Raw genomic sequence first — 25,402 nt, 5'->3', positions numbered from 1 at the left:
CCCATCTCCATCTCTGTTCTCATCCTCATTCACATTCACAACTCTGTCTCCCTCTACATCCCTGTCTTTGCCTCCATTTCGATTCTGATTCCCACCTTCATCTCCATCCCATCTCCAACCTCATCCACATCCACGTCCCCACCCTTATCCTAATGCCCATCCCCATCCCTGTTTCCATCTCCATCTCTGTCCCCATCCTCATCCCTATCCCGTCCCCATGCCTGCCTGTCTCCATCTCTGTTCCCCATGCAACCCCATCTCCAGCTCCTTTCATGTCCACATCCTTATCCTCATCTTCAACCCCATTCCTGTCTCCATCCCCATTTCTATTCCCATCCCCATCTCTTTCTCCATCTTCATCCTCATTCCCATCCCTGTCTCTGTCTCCATCTTTGTCCCCACTGCATCCTCATCTCCAACCCTTCCACATATCCATCCTTATCCGCATCTTGATACCAGTTCCCGTCTCCATCCCCAACCCCATCTCCGTCTGTCTTCTTCTCCATCCCCATCCCTGGCTCCATCTCTGTCCCCATTACATCCCCGTCTCCAACCCCTCCAACATCCCCATCCTTATCCCTGTATTCATGCTCGTTCCCATTTCCATCTTCAACCTCATCTGGTCCTTGTCCTCGTCCCCCCTCCAACTCCGCCACCGTCTCCAACTCCGCCACCGTCCCCAACTCTCTCCCCGCTCCCATCCCATCCCATCCCAACCCCTCCCCATTCCCGCTCCCCTCCCCGCCCCGCCCCGAGTGCTGCCGACGGGGCGGTCCAGGGGGCGGGGGCGGCTCGGGGCCGCCTTTGTGCGCGGCGGGGCCGGAGTTAGGACAGTTCCGCTCTGCTCCGCTCCGTCCCATCCCATCCCGCCCCATCCCGCTCCATCCCACCCCGCCGTGCCATGGCCGCCCCCCGCCCGGCGCACGGCTGCGGCAGCGGGGCTCTGCTGGGGCGCTTCGGGGTGCTGCTGCAGGCGCTGCTGGCTCTCTGCGCCTTCAGCACCCTCATGCGTGAGTACCGGGGGGCTCGGGGGCACCCCCTGCCCGCGGGGGGACCGGGGGGAACCCGCGGTGCCTCGGCGATGCTCGGGGAGGGGGCGCCCGTTCGCTTAAAAACACCCAAGTTTTGTGTCTTAGCTCCCCGTGGGATTGCGGGTGGATGTTCCCGAGCCGGCAGTTGCAGCGCCAGATGCTCCGTCTTAAAAAAACTCCCGTCCCCAGCCCTAATCTGATGGTAATGAAGCACCGCGAGCGTGCGGCGATAATCTGCTAAAATTGGCCGCGCTTGTGCGAGCCAGTGCTCAGTCACTTAGAAAATTTTAATGAAGGGTAAAAACTATTGGTGTGACCGCGGGAGTTGCTGGGGAGGGGCTGACAAAAACGGGGCGGGTGTCCCGTGCGGCGCTGCTGGGTGAGGGTGCTTTAATTGCGTTGCGATGCTGTTTTGTTGAGCTTTGCTTCAGCTGCAAAGTTTCCGGGCTTGAGAGGCTGGGGAAGGAGTTTACGGAGAGAACGTGTTTTGCTGGTTGCTGCGAAGCGGGGTAGTGAGAGAAAACAGCTGAGGAGGGAGAAAAATCACGCGGGTTCTGATTTCCAGGAGCAGAGGGAACGGCCTCCAGTTGCACTAGAGAAGATTTAAGTTGGATGTTAGGAAAAACTTCTTCCCCGAAAGGGGAGTTGGAACAGGCTGCCCAGGGCAGTGGGGGAGTCACCGTCCCTGGAGAGATTTAAAAGGCATGTAGATGTGGCACTTAGGGATGTGGTTCACTGGTGGACTTAGCAGTGCTGGGTTAATGATTGGACTCGATGATCTTGGAGGTCTTTTCCAACCTCAGTGATTCTGTGATCCTGTGAAAAGGGGGGGAACATTAATGCTGAAAGAGCCGAGAAAATTTATTCTTGTTTTGTGCTGCAGCTGCGTTTTGCTCAGAGCAATGTGTGTGTTGCTACTTCTAAGGGTTAAGTGGTTTAACACAAGTTGAAAAACACGCCAGAACTCGATCTGTTTTTCTTGTTTGAAAGCCTGTGGTGACAGGGAACTGAAACTTTCAACTTTTCTGGCTAAGTAGCTGCAGATTTTGAGGTTCTCTTGCCCTTCTCTGCCTTCTGGAAACCACTTTCAAAGGCTCCAGCGCTGCGGTTAACGCCGGGCTGCCAGAGAAAACTGCAACATGTTCTTCCCAGCGATAACTGATACCGTTTTCCAGCTGGAGAAGCCCAGTTGCAACATGTCACTGCTTGTGTTTCACCAAATATTGACAGTAAGAAGAGATTGATCTCTTTTTCTGTTCCTGTTCCCCTTGGTGATACGTGCATATGGGTTAATTGTCCTGTAAACTCCATGGGGTGTCTCATAAAATCAAGGACACCGGTAAATCATGTCAAAATACCTCTGTGGGTGAGGCTACATAACCCCTTCTAGCAAATCATCAGCCCTGGGCTAACTGCTGTCCTTCCCCTGGTGGAAGGGCTGATATTTCCTTGAACATTAACATCTGGGTTAATGAGGAGAAACCGAAAGCTGATTCTGTGGTTTTGTTGTGAATCAGCTCAGTGACTAAAGCTGTGGAGGAACTGCTGGCTGGGACCCCAAAAGCAGATGTGTTTACAACACTGGGATCCCAACCACAGCACCTCCTCTGGCTGCAGCTGGGCTGGTGGTCCCTAATCCACCCCAGCTGGGTCTTATCTGTGCCCCTGTCACACACTCCCAGCCAGAGGCTTTCTTGGATCTAGTCTTAGGCTGTTTCTGTGCTGACTTCTAACCCATGATGGTTGTACTGGGCTTCCCAATGGCTTTATGTTGGGCAAAAACTTGCAGCTTTTGGGCTATTCCTGTGGCTCTGTCAGTTGGCAGCCTTCTGGGAAGGAGAAGGCTCCAGTCTTTGGGAGGTGTAGAAGCATCTTGAGCCAAGTAAAAGGGTTCCTGGGAACTCGATTGCATCTCCACTACATCCAGCCCAGCATCAAGTCAGGCAGTCCCAGCTGGATGACTGCATCATCCAGAACTTGGGATGCTGCTGTCACTGGGGTCAGCCCTTCTTTGATACTGCTTCCTTCAGTACTGTGGCATTCCTGGGTGTGTGTTTCTGTTGTGTTTATGACTGATTTCTGCTTTACTGGCATGTTGCCAGCCAGTTTGCTCACACCTACAGGTCAGTGAGTGGAAACAAGGTCAATGAGGGTGGGAAGGCATTGGAACAGGTTGCCCAGAGAAGCTGTGGCTGCCCCATACCTGGAAGTGTTTAAGGCCAGGTAGGACGGGGCTTGGAGCAACCTGGACTAGTGGAAGGTTGGAATTAGATGGTCTTCAAAGTCCCTTCCCAGGCAAACCATGCTATGAAATTCCTGTCCAAACCCAAGCCAGTGCCTTTTCCATTCCTTCTGTGTTAAAGCAGCAGCTCAGCTATAGGAGGACCTGAATTTGAGTAAATAAGACTTCCAAATTGTGTGGCTACTGTTCAGAGCACTTGGAAACACCTAGAAAAACTCAGACTAAAAATAAATGTGGTGCTCTGCGAAGTTTTGCAGGTGTTTGTGCAGGGAGTGTGCTCAGAGTACTCATGATGTGGGTCCCAAGCGTGGCCATTGCAGGAAGGGTAAATTTTTATGTTTTTTTGCCAGAAGAGTTTGTGTCCTTGAATTTGTTTCTTGGAGCCGTGGACAGGTTTTTCTCCTGCCAACCTGATAGGAAAACCCAACAAAGGAGGAAGTTAGACTTGAGTGATTGAATGGGATGAGTGGGGTGGTTGCAGTGGGGTATGTGAAATGGGTCCTTTATGTGGTAAAAACAGAACCCAGAAATAAATCCTAGGGAGTCAGGAAAGCTATTTAGTAGGTTTATATCAGTCTGTCAACTACCAAGAGCAGTAGTGATGACAGAGTTCATTTCAGCCTACAAACACACTCTTGCTTTTCCAGCAAGAAGGTCTTTAAGGTTATAGTCAAGCCTAATTCCAGTGTGGTCCAAGGCTTGCTCTGGTTGCAGCTTTGCTGCATTTGGTAATCAAATGGCAATGAGGTGTTACCCTTCCCACCTGCCTGGGGTGGCTTTGGAGGCCCTTTGGCTGTAAGGACACTTGCTGGGAGAACTGAAACACCAACACTTGAAAGCAGAGGCAGTGAAGTTTAGCAGCTGCACAGTTGTGGCAATCTGGATTCCTGTGCAAGAGCTTCCCCTTGGGGAGGTCATGACACTGAGGGGTGTGGATAGTTGTGCAATCCCATCTGAAGTAGTTTGTAATGCTTTTCCACGAGCATCACTCAGCTGAGTGGAAGAAGCAGCATTGCAGTTACCTCAGCTGCAGAGGCTGGGTGTGATTTTTGAGGGCTGAGTTCCTACAGTTGCTGCTATTTGTTTAAAATTTTATTTAGGAAGGGGCTGTACACTAGCAAAAGTGTCCAGGTTTGCACACTGGACAGCAAAATCCTTTGAAATGAGGTGAGATATTCAGCATGAATTATAGCCTTTTTTGTGAATTAAGTGGAGTACACAATTAACAGATTTTGGGAATTCCAGTTTACAATTCTATTGTGAATGGAAAAAGTTTTCTTTGGAGCTGGTATACTTACTTTCTACCCCACCACAAACAGCGTGCAGGACATGTAAGAACATTTATTTTTCTTCCAAATATCTGTCTTCCTGAAACTGTCTTGGCAACCCTCTGAGCTCCAGAATGAGGTTTAGTAGAACTTGTGCTGTAGGTGTGAAAATAGACTTAGTTCTGGGAGAGTGTTTATGCTGCCAGGCAAGGAGAGCTACACTGTACTGAGCTCAACAGTCCACTTCTCACAGCGAAATTTGAATTTCAGCTTGTCCTTTGAAAATTTCTTGATCCTGCCTCATATGACAGCAATGTCCCTCTATCTCCTCCTGTACATCATTGCTGGGTAAACTCTTAGTCTAAACAGGCAGAGCTGTTGGCAGTAGGGACCCTTGTGCTGACCCCCCAGGCAGGACTTGCTGATGGAGATGCTCTGTTAACACCTGGGATGGTGTTTTATCCAAGTACCTTGTCCTGAGACAGGACCACAGAGTAGCAGTTTGCCAGTCTTCCTGTGAAAGGAGGAGTGGTAGAAAACAGTTGTTAAAGAATATCAGAAGTATCCCCTTGCTCTGTGGTATGTGTTTCCCTGGTCTCTGTGGACTGACCAACTAACCTTATGGTGCATTTTTCTCCTGTATGATGGGCAATTGGTTAGTGAAAATGGGAGACAGCATCCTTGGGTATGGGATTGTCTGAAATTTGAGTGGAAGCTGTGGTATTCATTTCTACCAGATTCTTAAGTCACCTCTTGGGACTTTTTAGTAGGCCCTGTAGTGATAGGACGAGGGGTAATGGTTATAAACTGGAAGAAGATAGATTTAGAGTAAATATAGTAGGAATTTTTTTACAGTGGGAGTGCTGAAACACAGAAACAAGTTGCCCAGTGAGGTGGTGGATGCCCCATCCCTGGAAACATTCACATGGTCAGGTTGGATGGGGCTCTGAGCGACTTGATGTAGTGGAAAGTGTACCTGCCCATGGCAGGGGGGGTTGGACTAGATGACCTTTAAAGGACCCTTCCAACACAAACCATTCTGTGATCCTGCCCCAGTGCTAAGTTCAGGCTTGTTGTTGCACATGGCTTGAATTGCTGCACTGTTTCTGTGCTTCCAAAGTATCCTAAGTGCTTTCTGGTTTGTGTTTTGATTTTACACTGAAAATATCTCATAACAGTGGGTGGAAGTGTGAGCCCGTGTCAGGAAAGAGAAGAAATAAATGATAGAACACTTGATCTGTCCAGACTCCCATTCTGTTTTGAAATAAATCTGCTCAGGACACAACAGCACTACAGGCTTGTTGTGCCCAAGACAGGCTCTGCTGACTTTGCTTCCTCTCACACAAACGTGTAATTGTGTGTGATTTTGGTTGTTCTCACACATATGTATTTAAATTCCAGCTTCACCCCTGTAAGTGCTTTTCCCTCTTGGGAAGAGCAAAACCCCAGAGGTTAACTGTGTCTCTGGCAGAGCTTTGCTGCCTGTAGCAGCCAATTTACATGTAGGTTTGTGGGTTAAGCACCAAGCTGCACATGGCAGGACTCTCAGTACGTTTTTCTTCTGCTTCAGTACATCTGAAAACTGGCTGAGCTTGAAAACACGTGTTGTGCTTTGTGGGCTGGAAGGTCTGTGCAGCCCTCAGTGTGCTTCATTAAGCTGCACACAGCTTTCCACAGGGCTTTTGAATTTCAGCTGCTGATTACACTGACCCCTTCCTGGCTGTCACCTTTTGAACAGCTAAACCCTGTGGCTGAGCAGGGGCTGGGAGGTTCCTGGTTCCTGAAGGAACAAGTGGGTTGGGTGAGCTGAGAAATGAGCTGGCAGAGTGGAGCTGTGTGAGAAGTTCGCTCTAATCCGTGGGCAGTGGAGAACCTTGCTGAGTTGGTTCTGTGGTGAGCAGTTGATGTTGTTGGGTGACTTAACTCTACAAGGAACTTTACAGGGAAACTAGTCTTCTGTAGCTAAGAGATGTAGCAAGTAAAGCTTTAAGGAGTCTGTTAAATTTCCAGCTGTTTTTTTTTAACAGGATTTGTCAGAAAACTGTATGGCAGGTAGATTTTCGTGATTAAAGCTGGAGTTGGATAAAATGCTATCTTGAACATTAAAAGGGAGTTGAAGCTAGGTCCCTTCCAACCCAAACCATCCGTGGTTCTATGATAACTAACTGTCCAGTTGCATCACTTCGTTCTTCAGGTGTTTTCTTGTAATGATCTTGGATCTTCTGGTCTTAACTTTATTCTTTCCTTGTCTTAACTCCATTTTTCAAGGGACTGATTTGAAATGTAGTGGTATTTTAAAGAAGAGAGTCACTACTGCCTCCCCCAGGGCATTCTGCATTTGATTTGGACTCCATCCCCAGTCCAGGTCTCCTGCAAGATCTATTGTGTCATCAAATAACATGCTCTGTTAGTAATAATAATTAGTCTGCAAAGCATGACTAATGTTTGTTATCTCACAGCTTTGGTTTGTGACACCTGGCAACTGGTTGTAATGACAGCTCTAAAGATCTGCACAGAAATAAGGCACAAAGGGTAGAACTTAAAACTGAGAACCACGCCAAAGTACTCTGTGGCCTTCATTTGGACAGTTGGACTCTCCAGAAGGATGAAGGTTCCAGCTGAGGCTTCTGAGCAACCTGGTCTAGTGGAAGGTGTCCCTGCCCATGGCAGGTGCGGTTGGAACTAGATGGTCTTTAAGGACCCTTCCAATCCCAACCATTCAATGATTCCGTGAAACATAAACTCCATTTCTATTCCTTCCCAAGAGTATCCCCTCTGCCAGTTTTGCTACAGGTTCTTATCTTCTTGTAGCACTGGTACGAGGGTATTTGGGAGGGAATGACTGAATACACCTTGTGCAGATCAGGGGATGTAAGTCAGTAGCAATCAGTCTCCTTAAACAACTGAGAGGTGTTTTGAGGAGGAGAACCAGGACTTTTGCTGCTCCCTGAACTGATGGGAGAGTGCCTGTTTCACACTTATCTGGGCAGCAGCACCTTGGCTGCTCTCAGCAAACAGTGTCTGCTGCTTCCTCCCATTGTGTCTTGTGTGGAGCTGTCTGAGGAGCTGCAGGCTCAGCCTAAGAATAGTGCAGACCCCAGGGTTTTGGCTCTGCATCCTGCATGTTGGCTTCTTTCCTGCCTGGAGTTGGAAAAAGCCTGGGAAAGGGTGTGTCCTGCAAAATGGGTTAAAATGTGTTGTTGGAGACTGTACTGCCTATAAGTAGCACGGAGGTGGGGCAGGGGAAGAGCTTCTGTTTCCTCCCTGGTACAGTAGCTCCAAGTTCTCTTTTGCACAGGCCAGAAATAAAGTCCTGACCCTCTTGCTAGTGGGATGTGGCCCTGGACGTGGGCTTTACAACAGGCAATTTAGCTAATCCCTGTCTTAAAGCATCTTAAATGCCTCTTCTGGGCATTTCAGCCTTTATTTTTGTTGGATCTTTCACAATTTAAGTCTCTTAATGCTTTAACTACTTCTAGTATCAAGTTCACTTTTGGTATCCATCCCCTGGGGCCTGTTGCTGAGCTTTGTGGGGTCAGGCCTGCATCCCTGTAAATCAGATCCCAAAAGCCTGGTCTGTTGAGTCAACATCTCCCTTCCAAACCTCAACTTTTGAATCCTGTGGTTGATTGCAGTAAGATTTACCAAGGAGGTGGTCTGACTCTCAGCCAAGCATGTCTAACCACCTCCTAAGGAAGTAAGTTTTCCCTTATAATTTTGCAGAAACCCGACTTGGTAGCCTGTTTTGCTAATCTGCAGCTGGTTGATTCTGCAGTTAACTGCCTAAATTAGGGGTTTTATTTCCAATAGGGATAAAAGGCACCTGTGCTGATGCACAAATCAGCAGCAGGTCTACCTGAATGCAATGTGGGGTCAGTGGGGGATGCAGGGGTGATGCTCCACCATGAATGGGGTGAGGAACAGCACAAGGAAATTGGATGGTTGTTGCTGTCCTTGTCTTAGTTATAATTGGAGAATTTGTGTTTAAAACCAAAAGTAAACTGTGGGACATTGGTTGCTCCAAGCTCAGGCAACTTCAGGGTAGTTTTATGTGTCTAGAGCAGGCAAAGCTCTCTGTTCTCTTTCTACTGCATCTAGAGAACACCACAATAAATGTTTACCTCTATATTACCCTGGGAAAGGAGTGAGAATAGCTGTCACTGAGCTTTTACCTTCTAGTTTTCTAACTGTTTACAGATCTATATTGAAGACTCCTCCCAAATTTTTTTGACATTTCACTGGTTCTTACGGAGTTGTCAGCTTCCACCCAGCCTGGTGGTTCTGAGGGGACTTCAAGCCTGTATAATCTTTATTGTCCTTGACTGAAGAGGAAGGGCTGGGGAGTATTTTGTTTCCTGCCCTAGCCTTTCTCAGCTGTGGGCAGGGTATGTCTCTCAAATTGTCACTCATCTTCCTTCCCTTTTGGTTCAGCTTCACAGCTTTTTGTCTGCAGTGACTGGAGCCAAGGAGGGGTGGAGTGGTAACTTGTGAGGACAGACCCTCAAGAAAGCAGGCTTTCATCTCAGTGGTGATGGCAACTGTTTAATGTCTGAGTGGCTCCTGTTCAATGGGATAGACCTGGATCCTCTTCTCCTGACTCTTAGAGAATTTTGGAATCACAGAGTGGTTGGAAGGGACCTTAAAAGTCATCCATTTCTAACCTTACTGCCATGGAAGGGACACCTTCTGCTAGACCAGGTTGCTCAGAGCCCCATTCAACCTGCCTTTCAGCGCTTCCAGGGATGGGGCATCCACAGCTTGTCTGGGCAACCTGTGCCAGTGTCTCATCACCCTCATAATGAAGAATTTCTTCCCAAGATGTGCAGTAATGTTGCTTCCTTGCATGAGCCAGCTTGCTTTGCACGTGGACAAAGCTGAGAAGGGAAGCAGAGTTAAAATAATCTATGCTGTTGCTGGGAGCACTGTTGGAAAGACAAATTCCTCCTGTCTTCTGGTGTAGACCCAGTACACACTATTCTCATTTTCAATTGAATTGCGAGGGGGTTCTCTCCCATCCTGTATAGCTCTGTGTGCACTAAACTCAATTTTTAATTGGTTTAAAGTGTTTCAAAAATTTTAGTTGGTTGTGGGTGCTAGAATTTAAATATCACATATGTCTTGTTTGCTTGATGCAGGCACAACTTCTCTTAGATCGATCCACCCTTAAGGTTTATTTTGTCTGAGCTGTGGTAGCAAACCCATGCCTACAGCTGGTGGAAAACTGAGTTGACCCCAGTGAGTGGAGGCATGTTTTTGAAGAGCAAAGGAGACTTCAGCCTTTTTCCAGTGTCAGTCAGCTGAGCCTGTGTCTGTGCCTGCCATGGCTTGGCTCCCTGCAGGCCTTGGAAGAGGAGTGTGATGCCTTGCAGTCACTGCTCAGCCTGTTGCTCCAGAACCTTTCTGTGCTCCCTCATCTCCTTGAGTTTTCTAAGACCTGATGCTGCTTTAGTGTGGATTTAACATCACCCCTAAACACTGGGTCACAGCTACCAAATGACTCTGGTCCCTGTTAAGCTCTGGTAATCTTGGCTGGATTTCTGGTTTAATTTGGAGACAGCCTGCTGCAGCTCTGCACAGTAAATGCCCTATTAAGCAGTTAATTATTTCTCTATAATACTAGCTTTTATCTTTAATACAACAGTTTTACTGTCTCTGATAATTACACAGTCTCAGATAACTCTCTTAAATCTAATGAGGCATGACAAGCTGTGTTCAACAAGGCACCACACCATTAACTTCTTACCTCTTACTTGTCATCTTATCACACTGAATTACTGTATTTTGAGCCTGAGTGGCTGTGGATACATAACATGTCACTTCTCATTAAGAAAATAATGAAAATCATCCCTGGTGCTCTCGTGGCCAAGTTAGTGGTCAGCTGGTGGTCTGAAGACCCTTCCAACACCTACTCTGCAGCATCATGGTCTTTGCCCATGAACTGAGGGTTGGTTTAAGTACTTCAAACAGCTTGGTTGGTGCATGGGTCTCATGGTTGGGGTAGATGAAATTCAAGAGGCCCTTTGAAGGGCATTGGAGATGGTAGACCTTGTCTGCACTGATGGAAGTCATTGTTGCAGGGATATCTTGTGGTAGGATTCAGCTGGATGAGGGAAAACAGGCTTTTTTTCTGGACAGGGGTAGGACACAGATTGCTGCAGCAATGCCTGGTATAACTTAATTGATGCTTTGTTACTCATTAATGGCGATAACTGATCAGGTCATTGGAAAGCTGGTTTTCTGTGGATTTGAGAGTGGCACCAAAACCTCTGCATGTGCTTGACTGAAATGCTGAGGTTAGGGAGATTGTAGAACCATGGAATGGTTTGATTTGGAAGAGACCTTAAAGATCATTTCGTTCCAACCCCTTGCCATGGGCAGGGACACCTTCAACTAGTTCAGATTGTTCCAAGCCCTTTCCAACCTGGCCTTGAACACTTCCAGGTATGGGGCACTACAGCTTCTCTGGGCAACCTGTGCCAGTGCCTCACCACCCTCACAGTACAAAACTTTGTCCTAATATCTAGTCTAAATATCTCTTCTTTTAGTTTAAAACAGTTCCCCATTGTCCTGTTACTATCATCTTTTTGTTTATTGCCCTGCCACCTTGCCAGGAAAGGTAGTACAAAGCTGCCCTTTTGAAATGTCAAGGCTCCTGTCAGGGAAGTCCCTGCATCCTCCCAGACTGAACCAGGAAGGCATTTCCCAGGGGAATGAGCCCAGGCTGTCCCTTGGGGCAGGTGGTGTGGCTTCAGCCAGCAGCTTGAGTGCTCCAATACAGCTGGACTGAACAGAGCAGTAACCTGACCTTATGTGTTTTCAAGGAAGAGTTACTTCAGATATCTCATTCAGAGCCTGTGGTTGGTGGTACTGGAGCCATGTGTCTCAGACTGCTGCTCCACAGTGGTAGCCAGTGGGCATGCAAAATATCGTGTAATTGAAGTATTATTTTACTATTAGCTGGCACAAGCTTGGAGCCATGCAGGCTCACAGGTTTTGGGGGCTGGCACTTCATGCTGGAGATGTGTGGGAGGTTCTGCTTCCTCAGAGATCCTCTGGTCCTGTTAACTGCAAGGAAGAGATTGCCTTAGTGCACTGCTGAGACTCAAAACCTTACCAGATTTTTGGGCTATGTCATTTCACTATCACTGTCATGATTTCAAGTTGCCTGGAAAAATTATTAGGGCTGATAGGTAGTGGTGAACCCTCTCTAGTTTCCCTTAGGTCACTGCCCATGGCATGGGAATTCTTTTGCTGAGGGATGCCAGAAGCACACGTGGATCTTCAAACACCTCTGCTGTTCATCCTCCTGACCCGTGGGTGCATGTCTTGCCTCTTGGTTAGTTTGCATCAAGTCACAGAATGGAATCATTAAGGTTGGAAGAGCCCTCCAAGGTTGAGTCCATCCATTAACCCAGCACTGCCAGGTCCACCACTGAACCATGTCTCTGAGCAGCATATCTGCTTTCGAGCACTTGCAGGGACAGTGATTCCCCCACTACCCTGGGAAGGTCCTTTGGCTTTTCTCAGCTTCAGACTGGCAAATTCTGAGGGTCCTTCAGGATTTTTTTGACTGCTCTTGTAGTGAAGGTGGGTGCAGGTTGCACATGTGTATCAGCTCAACTCTGCTGGTTAATGGAACCTCTCTAATTCTCTTTGCAGTAAAACGATTTAAGGAACCAAAGGCAGAGAGGCGTCCCTGGAGGATATGGTGAGATTTTTCAGTTGAAGTTTAAAAAGACCATATATATAATATTATTTTCTCTTATATTAACAATCTTCTAGGCCTGCTCTACACTTAGTTGTAAAATGAAATGTTCTGCTGCTGCTTCCCAAGGAAATCTCCATAAAGTAGCTGGTGCTCCCTAGAAATGAAATTCCCTGCCCAGCTCTTTCAGAAAAGCTTGTTTTACTGTAGGTGACTGAACCAAGGGTTATGGTCCCCTCCAGTCTGCTGACACACCTGCACCTGGGCTGTCTCCCAGACAGGGTCAAATTTTGTTCTTAAATTCAGTTAATCCCTTTGGTGTCCCCTGACCCAGCTCAGACATAGACCAGCAGCAGGTTTGGCTGTGTGCTGATGTGAGGTAGCTGGGAATTGCTGTTGGCTTCAGACACCTCTACAAAGCACCTCTGTATCTCAGGATTTAGGGGCTGCTGAGAGGTGTGGGTGGGATCAGCACATGGTCAGGCTGGCTTGGCAGCAGGAGCTACCAGCCAATGTGATGAGAAACCTGCCAGTCACCTCGGTTTGGTTCTGTATCTAAAATAATTTCAGAATTCAATCCAGTTCTCTGTGTACAGGTGCAAAACTTGTAAGTAGCTGAACACCTTCCCTGCACCTACTGCTGGCTGGAAAAGCTGAGGCTGAGCTGGAGGGTGAACTGCCCTTTGCTGCAGGGTAAAGCTCAGCAGCAGATCTGCTGAACTGCTGTGTGCTGAAGTGAGATTTATTTTTTAAGTATTTGGAGTTGGCCAAACAGCCGTTTTTACAGCACATATAACCTCTTGGGCATCAGGAATGTATCCTGGAGGAAAGCAGATCCATGTGGGCCCTTCACTGTGTGACTGCTCTGCTGCTGGGGCTTCAGGGCACAGATCTCTTTGCCTTTTTGTTTTCTCCAGGTTTTATGATACCTCCAAGCAAGCAATAGGTGCCCTCTTCATCCACTTTGCCAATGTTTTCCTGTCAGATCTCACTGAAGAGGACCCTTGCTCTCTGTAAGTACACAGGGCACTTGCATTCATGCCCTACCTCTGTCAAAGGAAGAAGAAGCATATTGGGAAGGATCATACACGGTGGAAACCTTGGGATAAACCCTGCTGAGCTTATTTTTGGGGTCTGGGTTGTCTGTTTTGCAGTCTGCTGGTCCTGCTTGGGGGATTTCTAAGCCAGACTTCAGACTTAAAGTAGAAGTGTCACCTTTACTTCAGCCACTTTGCAGCTATAAATTTCGTTTCAGATTTAACCTCATCTCATTTTGAGAAACTCCTCTAGGCTTCAAAATGCTGCTGAAAACCTTCTGGTCTGTCTCCTTTTTATGTATTAAAGTGCTGCACCTTGATGTGTTTTTTTAAGCAGACACAAGTTTGGCTGGGGCTACATAAAACCTCTAAAATGATGTATTGTTTTTTTAAACAGACACCTTTAAAAGAAACCTTTTCATGCTTATGCTGTGCCCTTTGGGTGTTTTGTTTATTTTTAATGTGTGTTTTATGTTTCCCTGTGCTGCCTGACTTGTCATCCTGAACCAGGCAACTTAAAAGCCTCCAGCCCTGTCCCTGGGCTTTAAGGCTCATACACTACATGTCCTGCCCAGTATAAACCACCAGAGCCTCATGTTTGTATTGACTACTCTGATTTCAGCAGCTGGAAACTGTAAAAAGCTAGTCTGAGCTTTTGGATGTAGAAAAACTTAATGTTGTGCGCTCAAAGTGCATATCAAAAGCAGATTGTTGTTTTCAGTTTCTTGATTCAGAGGCAGTATTGAGTTCTGGAAAAGGAAATGTTCATTCCTGTAGCTCTGTGCTTGGCATTTTCTTCATGCTGCAGAAATCTGGCAGAAAATATTGCAATAATGGAAAACTGCACAAAAAACATTAGCCTCAGATTTATTTTTTCCCCCTCTGGTATTCATTAAAACACCAAGCCCTGGATTAGTTCTTGAACCCTCCAAATCCCCAGAAGGTCCATGTGGCTCTCCTGCCTCTGGTGCTCTGTCCAGTGTCGCTTAAACAACCAAAGCTGCCAAGCAAACCTGTCAAGCCCAAATATCCTGGCAGGGATGAGTTCAGCTCCTGGATCTGCAGTGGAGACCCTGAACTCAAGGCTTTTGGGGACCTCAGGGTGGCTGCTGCTGAGCCAGGGCTCATCACCTCTCCCAAAACCTACCTCTGTCTGTGTCTCTGCTTGTAGGAGCCTCTTGCAGCTGTTCAGTAAAATGGACATTTTGCCTCTTCTGTTGCCCGGTTTGTAGAGCAGCTGTGGTGTCCAAAAAGCTGCCATTTTCTTGTATGAAATTCCAGAACAGTTTTGTTTCCCCTGAAGCTTGGGATTTTGTTCTAATAAGAAAAAAAAGATGCTGCAAATGGATAGCATTCTATTTTGAGGGTAACTTTCAAGCAGGTCTAGCCCAGGAAGTATTTAATGCTGTATGAATAAATGAAGAATGCCAGAGAGCTGGTGGAGCCTGCTCCCTTCTCTCCTAAACAGGCTTTTAAACTAAAAAATTGCTGGTAAGGCTATAGGAAAAATCCAATAACAGAGAAAGGAAGGAAGGTTTGACAGTTAAGTGCAGTTATTGAAGCTCTTGGGGGTTTTTATTGATTCCCATACTGAAATTAAATATTTTGAATAAGACTTAAGAACACAACTGAAAATTTCCTTCTGCTTTTAGGTACCTTATTAATTTCATCCTTGATGCCACGCTGGGGATGCTGCTGATCTGGCTGGGTGTGAAAGTTGTCTCCTGGATCGTGCAGAACAAGAAATACACCTACTTGGTCTTTGGAGAGTATGGTAGGTGTCAGCTGCTCCACACAAAGGTGGCTGGGTTATGTTCCCAACTGGGAATGGGAAGAAGAAAATGTCAGGAACTACATTTTGGGGCTAAAACATGTGAGCCTTCTGTTACCCCTTCTCCAAGGAGCTCCTAGAGTGTGGTGTTAAATGCTGGGACATCACTAGGTCTTGGGTAACTCTTGCCTTGCCAAGCACACTTTTGAGTGTAGCAGGTTGGTGGTGAAAGGCTGAATGTTTCTTTGAGTGGATAATTTATCCTATGCATGTCCTGGGATATATTAAGATGTTTGGGGGTGGTAGTGGTGACTTTTGTGGGGTTCTTTCATGGGTTTTTCCCCTGCCTCTCCTTTCAAAACGTGGAGTTGTCCTTGCATTTCCCTTGAGCTGTAATAGCCATCAGCCAGGCACAGTGTGGCCCCAAAACTGAGTTCCCAAGTCTGGCCTCTCTCTTCTTAAATTCCTGCCTCGAGATGGAGAAGTATCAGAAAAGCTCCTCTCAGTCAGCCCCACTAGAGGGTAGCAGTTCCCTTCTGAAAGAGCAGAGCCAGCTTCCAGGAAGGCATAGCTTTTCTGGCTTCAGGAAAGAGAAAAATTAACCCTTTGTAACTGTTTTTCATTACATCTAATATACAAATGAATTCAGTCTTGTACGAATAAGATGTATTTTCTCATGTGAATTGCATTCTCACCTTAATAGTCTGTTCTGAAGTTAGTCTTGTTCCTTTGTATTTTTAGTAGCTGGTCTGATAACTGAGCTGGTGAAACTTGGATCAAACTAGGATTAGGCTGGAGGCCCTACTGACTTGTGAATTTAGGCTCACAGTCAGCACATGTAAATGGATCATGGCAGAGGGTGAAGGGAATGGTTGGGTTTGTGAGGTAGCAGAAGCAGCTACAGACTGGGAATGAGATGACAACAGATGAGTTGAAATGATAAGATGTGGCAGGGACAGTTCTCAAACCTGAGAATGGCTTTAAATGCTTCGTTGATCTCCAGAGCAGGTTCAGCATCCTGACAGCAGGCATTTGGTGGGGACTGTCTTTTTTTATTTTCCCTAATGGCTCCTCCTTATAATAACGTCACTCAGATGAGGCAGCAGAAGAATCCAGATATTCTTGGTTCAGGGACTGGCATTTTCCCCCTTTTGAGCAACAAGGGCTGGAAACCCAACCACAGCCATCCCGGGGCACAGCTCAAGCTCCACGTGCCACGTCTGCAGTTGAGCAGCAGCAAGGAAACATTAAAAGTGTATTGGCAGAGCAGTGATGAACTTCTGTTGAGCTGCAGCTGGCCCCTCATTAGGGCTGGCTTAGACTACAGAAACTGCTCATTCCTCTGAGAAAATCTTGCTTTCATTAGTAGAAAATAAGTTTCTGCTGTTGCTTGAATTTGGTTCTTGAAGTGGGGGATTAAATGTCTCATCCACCAAATGGAGTTTTTGGTGCAGGTCTCTGGCCAGAGGGAACACAATGGAAAAATTAGGTAGGAGCCAAGTGGCATGTCCAGGGCAATCCTGTTGCAGGGCTGGGGAAGGAGAACACTGCTATTCTCATCTCGGATGTTAAGTAACTTCCAAACCAGTTTGGAAGATGCTTGTAAACTTTGTACACTTTGATTCAGGCTCCAGGAACATGATTCATTTTCTGGCCTAATTGCTGTACCAGACTCGACGTTTCTTCCTCAGTTCCCCTGAGAAGCAAAAGTGTCTCTTACAGTCCTGCAGAGGAGGAAGGGCAGAAAGCCAGGGAAGCACCAAATCTGTGTTGCAAACAGCAATCAGTGCCATTGCTCTAAACATCAGGAGAGAATGGTTGTGTCTTTGGTCAGTACAGCCAGGACCCATCTTCCTGCATCAGCTTGGAGCAAAAAAAATCTGTTGTAGCTCCATCCTTCCAGCTTGTGGCTGCATCCCTGCAGCTGATGCAGACCACTGCAGATATCCTGAGGTTTGGGCTCCAGCAGCCCCTCCTGCTCTGTTTGGTTGGTACACCTACCTCCACAGCCCTAGGAGGTTCTCCCTGTGTGACTGCAAGAGCTTAATAGAGAAGCAAAAAAAAAATGGGGAGGGAAAGCACCCAAATCCACACTGCTATTTCAAGCATCCAGCTGCCCAGAATTGTTTAGAAAAATCAATTACTTCCATATTTCTAAAAACCCAGAAACAGTCATTGTGAGATCAGCCTCTCTTGTGCTCGAGCTCATGGCCAAACACTGCTGCAGCCAGGAATGACCTGTTTTATAGCTAGTGCAGAGTCAAAGGCTCCTGTATGTTTGTGTTCTTCCATCTTTGCCCAAAAGCTCTTCATTACTCTCTGAGCTGCTTCTCAGCACAGGAAATTGCATTTTAAAAGGTGCTGCCTCTTCTAAGGTTGCTTGGCTCCTAAGATCAAAGACTGGAGAGGTGTATTCTTGGTACAAGTGAGCTTTGGGAAATGGTTGCCTTGCATATACTCAAAGCTACAAAGTCCCATCCCTGGAGGCATTCAAGGCCAGGTTGGATGGGGCTCTGAGCAACCTGGTCTAGTGGGAGGTGTCCCTGCCCATGGCAGGGGGATTGGAACTGGATGATATTTTTAAGGTTCTTTCCAACCCAAACCGTTCTGTGATGATTCTGTGGAACTCCACAAATACTCTGTGCACTATTGCTGTAGCAGGTCATGGCTGTAGGTGCTCTTCCTGTAGAGAACCTCTGCAGGGAGGAGAACAAAGCAGAGTTTTAGCTTCAGAGGACGTGAGAAGTGGATACCAGAGGTCTTGGAGGTGCTGCTGGGCCTATACAGACTGAGCAGGGGAGGTGCTGACTGTAGTCAGGGTGTGCAGATCAAGCCTGATTCAGTTTTGTGCCTTGCCTCCGACCTGTTCCAGCCTTCTCCTTCCCCCATTCCCATGGCAGTGAGCAGCTTCCTAGAGGGAACCTCTGGATGGCTGCAGTGTCCTGGTATTTTAGTTGTCTAATAACTCTCATGCATTACTTTAAAAATACTCCAGTATTTTTTTAAAGTAAGTAAATGTTGTGAATTTGCATTGAGAGAGAGTTTTTGCAATGTGCAAGTAAATTTTTCTAGAGGAGCATTAAGAAATGAGGGGGATAAAAAGAGTGTTCTTACTGGACAGTGCCTCTCTGGATGCCCATCTGGATGTTGACTTGTGTGGGACTGTGGTTGTGGTCACTTAGCTGAGCCTGATGCTTTGTTCTCATTCAGAGTCTGGAAATGGAAAGGCATGTTCCTTGGAGGCCTTTAAAGTCTGTTTAGTGGCTTGTTGAACTCTGCTGGTCAAACTTAGCTCTAGGAGAATATGCTCTGTGCCAGCTGCTGAGTTTAACTGAGGACCTGTGTAGGCTGCTTTTGGCCCTGTGGTGATGTTGTACAAAATTTCCATAACACATATTCCCACGTCCTGGAGCAGCCAAGGGAGCTGGCTGCTAATGCTTGAGGAAATACAGCTGAAAATAGCTCTAACCTGAGAGGCTGTCCTGTCCTCAGCCTGCTTGGCCTTTCCACCCCTAAGACCAGAGGTGGAAAAGTAAGGAGAGAACTGAGGATCATCCTCAAATGGTAGAGTGTGTGGTCAGGTCCCTTGCTCTGAGCAGGCGTGCAAAGCTTTGGAACTCCTGGATTTTGATGGCAGCAGCAGTGTTTACCCCACTGCAGCAACAGTATCTCTACAGATCAGTGATTCCACTGGTGTGACACTGCAAACTGGGGACAGATTCCAACTATTCACTCGCTTTTTTCCAGTTCAGCACTGCAGCAGGTTGCCCAGAGAAGTTGTGGATGCCCCATCCCTGGAAGTGCTGAAAGCCAGGCTGGATGGGGCTCTGAGCAACCTGGTCTAGTGGAAGGTGTCCCTGCCCTGGGATGCCTTCCAACCCACACCATTCTGTGATTCAGTCATTTTGGTTCAGATGCAAAACTTGCCAGAGAGTGTCTGTGGCGCCCACCAGACCTGTCTGGGTGTTCTGATGCATCAGGTGCCCATCTCTGAAAGTCTGTTCTTGCCCTCCAAGTGAGCACTTCATGCAATTCAGATATTTCCTGCTGTTTCTTACTTGCCTCTGTACTTGGCACTGACAGTTAGATCCCTTGGTCTTGGAGGTACTATTTAAGTATCTCTTTAAAAGTTTTTACTGACTTTTTCTGTCCCCACGTTGCCACTCAGTACAACTTTCAGTGCTTTTAAATGTTTGCCTTTCCTCAAAACCCCTGAACGCTCTGCTTTGGCTGTGGTTAAGCTTTTTGCTACCTGCTCCATGCACACACAGTCCCCAAAAGACTGTAAATAAAGCTGTCTGGCAGTAACATGTGGGCTGTGCTGACAGCTTGGTGCATTAGGCAGCTGGATTAAAACTAATCCTGTTGTGTGGTAACAGCTCAAATACCTCAAGCAGTGCTGCTTTTGCTCTGCCAGCAGTTGGGCTCCCACGCACAAGTGGAATATATGAAACATGTCTGTGTGAGGTTCCTGCAGGCTCCAGTGGTCCTTGGGCTGCTCCAAGAAAGTGTTGCTGATGGTGGGGAGCACCAGCAAGGTTCTGGAGGAGGACAGTCAAAATTCAGCGTGTGCATCCTTTGGGATGAAGGTGAAGGAGGATATTAATTTCTCTCAGGGTGGGAGATGGTTGTAAGGAGGTTTTAGCAAAGGGTGTTCATTAAGCTAAAAGGAGAGGCTTGTGATAGACTCAGTGTCTATCCATGGTCCTACCTTCCAGCTAGGACCAGGGACAAGAAGCTGAGAGGGCTCAAAGAGAGTGTGATACATATAATCTCCTAACAGGTATGATGTGGAGCCTGCAAAGATGCTTTGGACCAGTTCCCCACTCGTACAAGGAAAAGGAAGCTCTGAACACAGTGAGAAGGAAGACATCTATTTTATTTTAATTTATTTTTTAGCCTCCAGGTAGCAGATTGGTTTTTGCTGGCTGGCAGTGTGGTCTGGCAGAAAGTCTTGTACAAAGAATCCTTTCCCATCCACGGAGCAGGGCGCTTCTGGACAACGCTTCATCCATTAAAGACATCAAGTTGTATCTGAGGATGCCTCTGACTGCCTTGCTGTAGGAAGCCAGCACCTACATGAGGTGTGTGGTCAGCTGGGATCAGCTCAACTCTTCCAGCCTTGCTTCCTTACTGTGGAAGGAGGAGGTGTGTCCATGTGTCTTGTGGGCTTGTCCAGGGACCACACCAAAGGCTCCGTTTTCCCTGATGAGATGCCAGAAAATATTAACTTTCATGTTCCTGGCATCATTCAGAGTTAGATGCACTAATGGTGAGTTAGGCCTGGATGATGGACTTTGAGGTGGATCAATGGTCCTGGGATGACTCCAAACCTGCTGTAGTAAGAAGGAGACATTTCATTCCAGGGTGAAGAGAAAACAACCCACTGTCTCTTTATAGCTAAAGTTCTTGCAGCCCTTGGGCCATGCTACTGTTTCATTTTCATCTTTGTCTTGAGTTATCTTGGTACAGAGCAGCCTCCTGTCCTTGGAAGACCAAGATGCAATAAAAAGTTCGGAGGCATTCTCTCATCTCCCTGTCAAGGGTGGAATTTAAGTCCTGTCTAAATCCATTCTCCAGGATGAGTTGCTCTGTGAAAGTCTCTCATCCCATAGTCCAAAACCAAAGCTCAGAATGGAAAAGGAGAAGGAACAGTTGGATTTGGTGATCTTAGAGGTCTCTTTCAACCTAAATGATTCTATGACTGTAGGAAAAGGTTGCAAAACAGTGACCATTTTGAGCTGCTTAAGGTGATAGAGCAGGTGGCCAAATCTGGCCTCTATGTGAGTCTGTGGGTCTCTTTCCATATCCTTCCACTGGACATGTAAGCAGTGCTGATGTCCAACTGTGGAGAAGATTCACAGCATCTTCTAGAGGTGATGCAGAAAAGGCCAGAGCGAGAAATATGAATATTTGAAGCTCTGGAAGGATGCATGTAGCTTTGACAAGGTGGGATGTGGTGGGTAAGGGATGCAGACCTGTTCTGTTTGGTAGTGCAGGCTCACTGGCCAGTTACACTTGGCCAGTAAAGCTGGCCTAACTGGGGCAGAGACCTTTGGTTCTGGAGAACTGGGGTTCACACGGAGGGATCTTACACAGTAAAAACTGTTCTTCAGCAAAGAAGGTTTTCTGAAGGAAACCTCAAGAAAACTCACAAGCAATTTGGTGGCTTTCTTGTGAACTGAAAATGAAGGGAAAGTTTTTTGGGGTGAGAGGCTGTTAATCTTGACTACACAGGCAAGTCCATGCCTAGGGTGGGTTAAGAAGCAGGTTGTCTTTTGTAGTGTCTTGTGTATCAACCTGCTTAGCCAAAACCTGCCTCAGGCTGTCTAGTGCACAGTATGCAAACCTAAGAACCACAGTCCACTGTTGGGATGATGGATGGTAGTGACCTCCTATCCCTGAAAGGGTGTGAGGGGGCAGGTATTGAGGAGACATCTCAGACTCACTGCTGCTTTTTGGGCAAGCTCAGGTGACAGAGGGAGCTGTTCTACAAGTGCCAGTGCAGAAGAGCAGACTTGCAAAGGCTGCTGTGGCTGTTAGTCCTGTCCCCCCACAGGGGACACAGCACAGCTGACAACACAGAGCAAAAGGGAAAGAGTTCAAATGTGGGAAGGACACAATAGATGTGCTTGTTTTCCTGATTTGTTTGTACTTGGAGCTCTAGTTGGGTGATGGCAGTGTCGGGGTTTGTGGGAGAATTGGTTGGCCTTGGGGTATGGGGCAAAAAGGTTCGCTGTACCTGTGCCAAAGGCAGCCAGGCACCCATGTCTGTCAGGAGAGGATTTCAGGAGGATCAAAGCCTCTCTCACACCGGCCTTTGGCTGCCAGCTGCCTGTAACACTGCTCCCATCTCCTCACAGACCACCCATTAAGCTGTTGCCGGCCAGGGAGCGGAGACGTGTGCTTTCCAAAATCCTCTGTGGGCTCTGCTGGTTGTCCTTGCACGTAACCTTCCTATCTCCCTCTTCCTGCCCTCCCTCTGTGCGGTTGCCTGCTGATTTGGCTCTCTCTGCTTGCTGTCCTCATCTCTGCACCCTTGGCCTCCCTCTGCTCTCCTTTGCTTTCTTCTCAATTGTGGCTTGAGCAGTTAAAAAGTTGGGCTGTGAAGTGATCCTTTGGAGATCTCTGCCATGGAGGCACTACCTGGAGGACTCTACTTTCTGGCTGTAACTTTGCAACAAGGCAGATATTTTGGTACGCTGCTAACAAATGACAAAATATACATGTAAACCTGTTCTGCACTTGCTGGGAAGCAGATCCCCATAGTGCTGGTGCTTGGTTGGATGCCAACTCTTACTAAATCCTGATATGTGCTGCTGGTTTTTATAGCCAGAGATTTGCGTAGTGGTGTGGATAAATGCAATGTGCTGGTGTGGTCTTCCCCTGCCTCATCTCAAAGATTCTACAGCACAGACTTGTGCTGTAGAAAAGTGGGGCAGAGCTCCCATCCTGCTACCATCTGACCACGTTGAGCGTTGGCATCTCGGTGCCAACTGCACGGGTTCCTTTGAGCAGATGGAATTCCAAATTCCGGCCTGATTATGCTGGAAACAAGTGTTGCCAGGGGTTATCTTTATTTTTAAGTGGTAAGAGGAAATGCTGCAGGTTTCCTAAGGCAGATACTGTGGCTCAGTTTTGCAGACCTGAGATATTCTGAGGAGCCTGGGAAGATGATAAGCTGCTGGCAGGGCTCTTACAGGGAGCTGAAGCAAGTACATGTAATAGATATGGTACCATTATTGTTGTTAACAATACAAATATGCTTTTCCTTATTACTTGGTGAGTACCCCACTGGAAACATTCATATTTAATTAGCATTGATTCTTTTTGAGTGAGTTGCTTTAAAACCTGGAGCGATGGAGCCCCTGTCTCTTGCTCAGACAGTATCACATAACCAGCCCTTCACTTCATCAGCAAAATAAAATAATTCTGTTCAGGACTGAAAAGTTATGCTTCTTATAGTGAAAATGGTGACCTGAAACTTTCAAGCTATTCCTGGTGACTCTGTGGGTAGGGCTTGGGAGGGAGCAAATTGCAGGTAATGTCTTTAATGATTTATTTCATTTTTACTTTATTTTATAGAGGAGTGTACAGGTTACTGACTGGTCCTTGTAGAGGAGAGAGTCAGTCCAGCAATGGCTTGTCTTGGGGATTGCTGTTGGGATTATCTTTAATTCAGAAGGGTTTATTAATCTGCCATTCTGCTCAAAATGCTGCAGGATTTTGTGAGCTACTCCCATGTGGTTCTTATCCACTGGAAGGGTGAGGGAAGAGTCAGGGAGACCCAACTCTGTGGAATTTTCTAGACTTGTTGATATGAACATAAAGGAAATCTTTGTTCCTTGTGAAAGGCAAGCAAGGAAAGGGGCAAAGCAAATTACTAATGCCCCAAGGCAACACATGCTTCTAAAGAACAATTTGAATAGGATGCTGATGTTTCTGAGCTTTCAGGCTTTCCCTGTATAAAGGATTTAGGTGGTCTGTGCTTTGAGGAGATGCAAAGCAGGCCTTCCTCCCCTCAAATCCCTGTATCCATCCAGATAAACACCATGGGGAGAGTATTGGGAATGCCCATCAGTGGCTGAAGGAGAGGAAAAAAACATGCATCTCCAAGGCTGGGAAGGAGATAATATTTTTTTAATCCAAATCAAGATACATAAAAGTTGATTCAGTTGTCTTAGAGTTACCAGGAATGGCTTTTCCATTCAGCACTTATGGAAAGCCCACACTGTGACCCTTGAGCACCCAGGAGGTCTGCAAGTAATGTAGTTTCTGGATAAACACAGGGAATTTCAGGTGTTCAGGCAGAGCCAGAGCTGTGTTTCTCTCCTTTTACAGAAACTTCTCTTTTATGATACGTGTAGGGCTCTTGCTGCAGCAAAACCATTGATCTGGGAAGGACAGGGAATGGGAGAGGAGATGCAAGGCAAGGGGTTTTGGTGGTGGCTTTCTCCTCTTGGAGGATTTCAGAGGCAGGTTGGTGGAAAGGAGAGCAGGACAGGAGACAGATAAATACACATAGTATTAGCATCTTCTGGGTATGTAGGTAGGACTTTTTGAGGTGTGTCTGAAAATTGATACTTGCTTGCCCTTCAGACTAACCTGAGGTCTGGTTAATTGTCATCTCCATTTCTGAATCAGCCCTAAAAGGGGTAGAAAAAGAGAATCAGCCTCTAGAACAGAAGGCCAGTGGTGCTAGTGGTACATGTTGTGTCTTGTGATGGAGATCTCTCTTGCTTACAGTCAAGTTTGCTAAATTTTCTCTAATACAAATCAGATTTACCTTTTTTTTTTTTCCAACAACTAGAAAGATTTGAACTTGTATCTTGGTAAGTTTTGGTCTTCAGTGGAGTAGTGGCTTGTAGACCCAGCAGTGACACCAAACCCTTCTACCTCAGGCATGTGCTTCTACAACTATAGGTAGAAATTCTCTCCACTGATTTTAAATTTGGTATTGACTATTTGTCTTCCTGCAAAACTTGCAGTATGGAAACACTTCCCTACTCCTAAAATCAGCTCAGGTGTCAAGGATGAGGCAACTTTTCTGCAAGGCTGTCTCTTCCTGTCCTCTGATGCAGATTTAATGTGTTGTTTTTCCAGGTGACCCTCCACAGGCTGCTGCCTGGATTGGCCAGTGTATCCTCTACTTGCTGATAATGGTTTTTGAGAAGACTGTGATTAGCCTTGTCTTGCTTATCCCTGGTTGGACAAAGGTAAGCTGTATTTTTCTAGCCCCAGCTGTTGTGGTTTGCCTCTTGTCAGCTTTGCCTGATTCCCATTATCATAGGCCTTTAATCCTTAGGACTTGTTGACAACCCTCTGTAATAATTAGCTATTACTTAAGTTTTGGGAAACGTGACTTTCATAATGGTTTGGCTTTTGGTACATTCCCTTGCTAGTCAAAAGCTTGTGGAATAAGATGATGCTTTAATTTTCTTTCCCCTTCTTGGAAGGATGGAGTGGGCTGGGCTGGCAGCTGAGCTGCTTCAGTTCTGCCAGAGGATTTCTACATTATCCTGTCAAGTCAGTCCATGTGGTGTTTTGTGATCCTGTGACTAAACTAAGGGGACTCTTAGAGATTGATTTGTAAAGTCTCCACGTAACATGATGTGCTTCTCCCCTCAGCTACTCCCATATGGTAGTTGATGCAATGGTAATTGTGTTGATCATGAGTTTCTTTTTTTAAAAAATGATAGGCTGTGACAAGTAGGTGTGATGGGTATAAAACCCAATTCTGGGAGTCAGTGGGTAACTCCAGTTTGGAGTACACTTACACGTGGTGCCTGGTACCTCACAGGCTGATGTGACTTGACTGAAGAGTTACAGCAGTCTGGGAACACTTATC

The 25,402-nt window shown here is 46.7% G+C and overlaps 1 protein-coding gene across 1 annotated transcript in view; it reads left to right on the top strand.

Annotated features, from left to right (window-relative positions):
* Positions 1-766: 766 nt before the first annotated feature.
* Positions 767-25,402, top strand: part of LOC135415045 (store-operated calcium entry regulator STIMATE-like) — a 33,727-nt gene continuing 9,091 nt past the window's right edge. The window contains exons 1-5 of the mRNA XM_064656550.1: positions 767-1,010; positions 12,201-12,249; positions 13,164-13,259; positions 14,936-15,057; positions 24,658-24,770. Coding sequence (XP_064512620.1) covers positions 902-1,010; positions 12,201-12,249; positions 13,164-13,259; positions 14,936-15,057; positions 24,658-24,770 — 489 coding nt within the window. The 5' untranslated portion in view covers positions 767-901. The remainder of the gene's footprint in view (positions 1,011-12,200; positions 12,250-13,163; positions 13,260-14,935; positions 15,058-24,657; positions 24,771-25,402) is intronic.

This window comes from Pseudopipra pipra, chromosome 5 (assembly GCF_036250125.1).
Source record: "Pseudopipra pipra isolate bDixPip1 chromosome 5, bDixPip1.hap1, whole genome shotgun sequence".
Taxonomy (NCBI): Eukaryota; Metazoa; Chordata; class Aves; order Passeriformes; family Pipridae; genus Pseudopipra; species Pseudopipra pipra.
This window is presented reverse-complemented; position numbering and strand designations above follow the sequence as displayed.